Source organism: Vigna umbellata, chromosome 6 (genome assembly GCF_029865625.1).
Source record: "Vigna umbellata cultivar VRB3 chromosome 6, Vumbellata_1.0, whole genome shotgun sequence".
Classification (NCBI taxonomy): Eukaryota; Viridiplantae; Streptophyta; class Magnoliopsida; order Fabales; family Fabaceae; genus Vigna; species Vigna umbellata.
In genome coordinates this window covers 27,227,905-27,234,965 of record NC_142170.1, presented here as the reverse complement: position 1 = coordinate 27,234,965, position 7,061 = coordinate 27,227,905, and the positions used below count along the sequence as shown (strand labels likewise).

The window sequence follows — 7,061 nt, the reverse complement described above, 5'->3', positions numbered from 1 at the left end:
AGATGTGGTTCTCTAGAAGGATGCCATGAATCAGGAACTTCAGCGAGTGGTGCTGAACTATCTCTTGGAGATGTAATTTCCCAAGAACCAACAAGAGGGGATAGCTTAGTTATAGTTCAAGTTTTGTCAGAAGCTTCGGAATGTGACACTACCTCACTGTCAAATTCCAACCATAAAGAGAAGATGACTAAAGAAAGGAGTGAAAATGAAGAGATAAGGAACTCGGTTTCTGCAAAGGGAAGAGTTTCTGAATCCAACATGAGAAAGGCTGAAGAAAAATCATTGGCTTCTTCTGATGACAAAGAAAATGGGAGGCAGCTCATTGAGAATGATGACAAGGAAAATGCTTCAATAGTTCATGAAAATATGTAAGGATTTGATTTCTCTTAAAAACATTTGACTCTCCATTGTTTTCTTAAATTTGGTGAAATCAACGAATTCTTGGCTGCTGCAGAGAGATGAGTACCGATAACGACGTGCCCCAAAAAAAGGCTATTATTGGGAGCAAGCATGAGGATGATTCGAGAAAAACACAAAAGGTCTGGTCTTAGTTATAGATTAATGACTACTTTCAGTCCCACTATATTGAATGATTATAACGTTTATGATTTTGACCTTAAAACAGAAATCTTCATCGACCACAACTGCTTCTCCAGTTGGGAAGTACAGAAAATTAAAGCCCACAAATCCTAAGCCTTTTAAGCTGAGAACTGATGTAAGTAAGGGAAGGAGATTGTGTTTAAGTTTATTTACTTGCTAAAAAACAATTTATTTTAATCAATTGTGATACGTGTTATTTTTTGATGTTGCAGGAAAGGGGAATTCTTAAAGAAGCAAACTTGGATAGAAAATTTCTCTCACCTTTAAAAGAAACCGCAGCAAAAGGTGGTGGGACGGCAACGAGGAAACATCAGAACCGAGTGAGTTCAGTTACATTGTGAAACTTTCGTTATTATTGAATATAAAAAATTTGACCCTTCTCTTTATTTTCTTTCAGAAAAGTGAAACTATTTACACAAAAAGTGAATCAGACACTGATTATTATAGCAGTTGTGATGATAAATCACGCTCAAAAACACAGGAAAACCAATCTGTAAGTTCATGCACAGAAGAACATGTTCACCTATAAATATTTTAGCATAAACAGTATTTTAGACAGTGACTGAAGACTTCCCAAAATGTTACGCAGGGTGGCATTCAAATAGACAAATCCCACTGCAAGGTGCACCGTAAATTATCTGCTACAACACCTTATAAAAATGATCCTCATCCTAAACTTCAAAAACCCAATGATGTGAATGACAAATTCAAAAGAAAATCGGAAATGACGCAGCGTAAAGTTCTGAGGCCTCTGAGGTAAGTAATAGTCAGATTTTGAAACATGTTGTGTTTGTAGTAAGCAACTTTGATTCCAATGGAAATGTCTATTGCAGTGCTTTACCAAGGAAGAAAGAAAAGGCTGTCATTGCAACAAAACTTAGTGTTATTATGGAAAAGCCAACAGTGAAGCCAAAGGCAGCAAAGCCACGTTCTTGGGGTAGGAAGGCATTAACTGTTCCTATCGAACCAAAGTTTCACCGTCTACATGTGCCAAAGGATTGCAACAACAGGAAACGCACTTGAGAAATTATTTATTGGGGACGGAGTGGCGTTGTTCAATATCATCATTGAATTTTTAGTTAACGTGGAGAGAACTTTTTTTTGTTACCACAACATTAAAATTTGTGGTAATTGTAAGTTCAGACACGATTCATTTGTACTATTTTTTTTTTTTGTAGACGTAGTTAACGTGGAGAGAACTTTTTTTTGTTACCACAGCATTAAAATGTGGTAATTGTAAGTTCAGACACGATTCATTTGTACTATTTGCTTAAGTTTTGATTTGTAAATAACATTAATTCTTTTTGGTGCCACTTGCCTTTCTTTATAAAATCCTCTCAACTGATTTAACCCTTTAAACAATTAATTAAATTAATTGCAAACAATAAATTCATCAATATTTTGTAATTATTCCGAAGCTACTGTTATTATATTATTAACACACTATAAAAGTGAAATAAGACTTTGATATTAATGAATCGTGTCTTCCCTACAAAGTTAAGAAAGAAACACATCAAGAATCTACATTTTAGAGGCTACAGTATTAAGGTTATTTGTGGTGTTGATATGCCTAATTTTATCAATTCTGTCCAACAGGTATGAATCAATGGGAAAGAATCCCTTGTTCACAAAATATTGGTTTTCAATCCTTGCAAATGCCTTGATAGAAAAATATATTTGTTATCACTCATCAGCACATGTTAAAGAATATCAACCACAAACAACTATAAAACACAAATGTAAATTAATCCTAAACTATAACCAAACTCACTTATATTCCTTCTGCTCCAAAAATTTGAAAGCTAAATGGTTATTTCAGGTCAATGTTTATTATCATATAATAATGTATAATTAGAATATTTTTCTCTCTCATAGACATTTTAACTTGTTTTACAAGATTCAACTCATTCTTATATTATTTATCTAACCCAATCTCTCTCTTTTTTTCTTAAATTCAAAACCTCATCTTCAAGAAGTCAAATTCTGAGCTGGTTTGTGTTGTTGTTAAGTGGAGTTCATATTCTAATTAGGCTAGTTTTTCCCCTTCTTTAAAACAATAAATAAATTTTCTAATGATATATTTATAATTAATATATTGATTTTTTTAAAATAACAATTTAACTATTTTATATAATAAATTTTTTTAACACTATATTAAAAATAATGAATTAATAAAATAATAATAATAATTTAAGAAAAATGTTTTTTAACAACTTATTTTAATAATTTTTTTACAACCGTCGTAATTGATCCGTTTTAAATGTACGGACCAACAAAATAGTGACACATAATATATTGTTAAAAAGTTGTTAAAAAATTATTAATATATCGTAGTCTTAATTTAAATAATATTTTTAATTTTCTATTACTAATAATTTAAGTTTGTGTCAGAATAAAACAAGTTTTAAGCTCAAATAATTTAAGAACTAACCAACTACTACATGTTAATATAAAAATTTAATTTATATACCTTTAATTTTTTTATCTATTATTAATTTAAATTTATGTTTATATAAATTTAAGAAATCTAAAATAGTAATCATAAATATAAATTTAAGAAAATTGAATTATTTTTTACTCTAATAATAGGTTGAATTCTGATTAATAATGAATTGTATTGTTTTGCATATTTTCTCAAGTTATATTAAATTAGTTGATTAAAATAATCTTTTAAACCTATTTTTCTTTGATGTAGAATTTATTTATTAGTTTTTTATCATGTCACTTAATATATACCAATTGGAGGTTTATTATTTATAATTTATTTGCAAAATATTATTCTGGTGAAAATAAATAAACAGTTTTGTTCTGAGAAATATTTGACGAAAGATTTAGTTTCTTTTTTAAATAAATCTTCATACAATTAAATAAAAAAAGTATTGTGACAAATGCAGAGCCATTAATTTTACAGGGACATTGCATTCAATGTAGACAAGTAGAGAGAAGACAGCAACCTTTAATGTTTATTAGCATTACATTGTTTTTGCGTAGCAAAAAAAACTTTTCATTTTATTTTTTTCTAAAGTGGTCAAGAAGGATCAAGATGCGAGTCAATCTAGCCCACCACGAATTTAAGTCGGATTAAATTTAAAAAAAATTATAATTTTTTTATGTCGATCAGATTTAAACCCGGTTCATACGGGTTGAATCTGTGGTGAGCCGGGTTAGTCCACTAACTCATCTACCTAATTTTATTAAAATTTAATTTTAATTTTAGAAAAAGAAATATTTATTATTATTTTTTTGCTTGAAAAAATTATTTAAATTTCTTATTTTCAAAATTAATTAAACACCATGTTAGAAGTGAAATTTGGGAGTAAAATTTGTTTAGATTTGAATCGTAGAAAGTTTGTAAATTTTTTTTATTTTAAAAAAATGTAATTAAGTGAGCCAGTGAGCAAACTCGTTTATCCACTAACCCGTGGTGGTTCGGACCAGGTTCGAATTTTTCTGGTTCGCTAATAAATGAGTTGGGTTGGGTTGACTCATTACCAACCCGTGGTGGGCCGGGACGAGTGGTCATTTTTGACAACTCTAATTTTTGCGACTAAATTGGGTTTATCTTCTTTTTTAACACTTTCCTGGTTTAATCATTTCAGAGGTCTCTATTTGTGCAGATTCGTGTCAGTTACCTCCTCGTATTTTGAAAGTGCTCAATTGACTCCCTATTTATGTAAAATTGAGTCAATAATGTCATTGTCATTAATTGATGTGGACAACGTTAAATTTCTTGCCTGCTTAGCATGTTGAGGTAACATTTAATAACCATGTGGCATAGTATCGTCTCATTATGTGGATTTAGTTTAAGGGTGGATTTATTGTAAGTTTTAAGTAAAATTCATGTTACCTCTCTCACTCTCTTTGGTGCCATCCCCAAAGTTCGCAGTGCTTCCTTCTCACGCCTTGTGTGAATTTTTCTCTCTTCCTCCTCCTTCGCTCTTCTGGTCGCCAGACCAAGTTACAAAAATTAAAACATTCCCTTGTTTTTCATTTGTAACCTCAACCTACTCACATAACCCAAATCACCTTCATAATTCCTAAACTAGTTTTACAGTAACCACGAAGATGAAGGGTGTTGCTCGACTTTGGCTCTCTATTATGCTCTCGTTTTTGTTCTTTCCCCGAAACGCCATTGATCTCGAGTCGTCTACCATCAACATCAAGATATACCATTCTTCAACTTGCAGTAAGAAATAACAATTGGAGAAGATTAGAAACCAATGAATATCATATTCACGTTAAAATTAGATTCAATTCTTGTCATGCCTAATTCCATTGCTTAATCCAATTATAAGAAATACAAAATAGGTTACCTCATCATCTTCATCAAATTTCACTCATCAATCACCATACCCTCAAAATCCTACTTTTTCCATCTTTGTTTCAATCTCTTTCCCTCAATTTCCTCTTAGTCTACAAATTCTAAACTAGCCATTCAAACCTCTACAGCCACCATGAAACCCTTACCCCATCACAGCCTCACCATCTCATGGCATCAGCAGCCTACATCAGGTTTTAGATCTCGTCGTCGCTCACTCCTCTACCGGTCGGAGACTCCGCCTGCTTCCAGTTATTCTCGCAAGATGATACGCTGCAGCACCATGACTCGCGACGGGTCACCTTGCCGCTGAGGCCAGGTCGTTCACCAAGGCTGTCGTCGTCCATCGTTACTGCAGCCGTCATCTGGCCCCCAACCTCTTCTCGGTTTGGTTTTCCCCGCTTCTCTCTCTGAGTGAGGAGAAGAACCTTTGCTCTCTGAGTAGATTGAGGAAGAATGAAACCCTAAAAATTAAAAATAAAATCCAGTAACACAATGAAATAGGGGTGTTACAGTTGCTGCTGAGGTGGAGGTGGCGAAGGAGGGGCATGGCGGCGACGGCGAGGGAAAGGGGATTGGTGACGACAATTATTTCAGAAGGAGAGAAAAAAAAACTTTGAGGACTCATGGCACCGGAGAGAGGATGAAAGTGGTAACATGGATTTTATTTAAAGGTTTAATACATTATTTTATCCCTAGTTTTAGGCTTTTTTGTTCAAAATCGTCTTACCTTTTAAAAAAGTTCAATAAGGCTTCATATTGCGTTAAAAATGGTTCAAAATGGTCTTTTTGGCTTACGACGTTAAAAACATAACGGTACAATTGCCTTCGTGGTGAAAACTAAATGATGTGTACAATTTTTGATTGTGTGGCAATGTGAGGTGAATTGAGTTGGCAAGGTACATGGAAATGTTAAAAAAAATGAAGTTATTAGGTAAAAGAAAATGGTTAAGGTTTGTGAAAAATCATGTGTAAAATCATAAGCCCCAATTGCAATTTTCAAAATCAGAATCTCAATTCACAATTCACAAAATCATGTGCAAAATCAGAAATCCTAATTGTCAATTTGCAATTCACAAAAAATCAGGAACCCCGTCTCTCTCCCAACATTTCGGCAACCATCACCCCATCGTTGCCTTCTTCTTCACCTCAAACACCCACAGCCAGAAAAAACTCATTCAAAGAGAAGGAAGAACGTTGAACAATAATTGAGAAAAAGGGTTGGTGGTAACGTTGGTAGAGTTCCTGGCCAACGAGGCGCCTTGGAAAAGATGCAGCAACGCCGATGATCACGTTTGGCTCTGACGGTAACGACTTCACGTCTGGCTTACCCGTCTCACTTAATTTGGAATTTATTTGTTCATAGATTGTTGTGTTATAACCAATTTTGGTGGCTTATTTGGTGAATAACAGGGTGAATCTTCAAGAGGGATGTACTATAACTTTTTCAAGTGGTGTAATGAAGAAAAGATTGACGAAAGATATGGTGAAATTGTCAGAGAAAGGATAAAATTGTTAGTTGGAGCTGTGTGTGTTGTTATAATGGTGAATATTGTGACAGTATGAGTCTGTTTAGGTTGAAGCTCAATGTTTACATTCAGGTGTAGGTGTTCATGTAATGTGAAGGTGAAGTTCAATCTTTAGGTTCATGTGTTTATATGTAATGTTAAATTTAGTTTCTCCTTTGGTAAAAAAATGTGCAATGTGGTCCCCTTTTCAATTTAAAACTGTGTACTTTGGCCCCAAACGGATATCAACGAAAAACACATGAAAGATATCTGGCTTAGTTTCCACCATTAGTTTCCACCTCCAGTCCACCATTTTTGTCCACCTCCACTCCACATCTACCTCCTCTCCACCATTAGTTTCCACCTCCAGTCCATCATCTCTGTCCACCTCCACTCCATCATCCACTTCCTCTCCACCATTATTTTATACCTCCACTCCACCCTCTATTTCCACCTCAAACCCTAACCCCCAAATCCAACAACAAGAATATCAAGTAAGTAGGCTAGGGTTAGCAACACTTACCTCACATATGTATGCTCTTCAAATTTCACCTTCAAGGAATCACTACACCATAGTGATTACAAGACCAGTTTCACCAGATTGTTAAACCCAGAATTCGCGATAGGATTCTTAG

At 33.8% G+C, this 7,061-nt stretch overlaps 1 protein-coding gene across 1 annotated transcript in view; it reads left to right on the top strand.

Annotated features, from left to right (window-relative positions):
- The window catches only part of LOC148197095 (uncharacterized), a 3,320-nt gene extending 1,407 nt beyond the window's left edge, over positions 1-1,913 (top strand). The window contains exons 4-10 of the mRNA XM_088093190.1: positions 1-368; positions 455-539; positions 626-715; positions 813-920; positions 998-1,093; positions 1,190-1,356; positions 1,434-1,913. The exon at positions 1-368 is cut by the window's left edge and continues 628 nt beyond it. Coding sequence (XP_087949316.1) covers positions 1-368; positions 455-539; positions 626-715; positions 813-920; positions 998-1,093; positions 1,190-1,356; positions 1,434-1,623 — 1,104 coding nt within the window. The 3' untranslated portion in view covers positions 1,624-1,913. The remainder of the gene's footprint in view (positions 369-454; positions 540-625; positions 716-812; positions 921-997; positions 1,094-1,189; positions 1,357-1,433) is intronic.
- Positions 1,914-7,061: the final 5,148 nt, after the last annotated feature.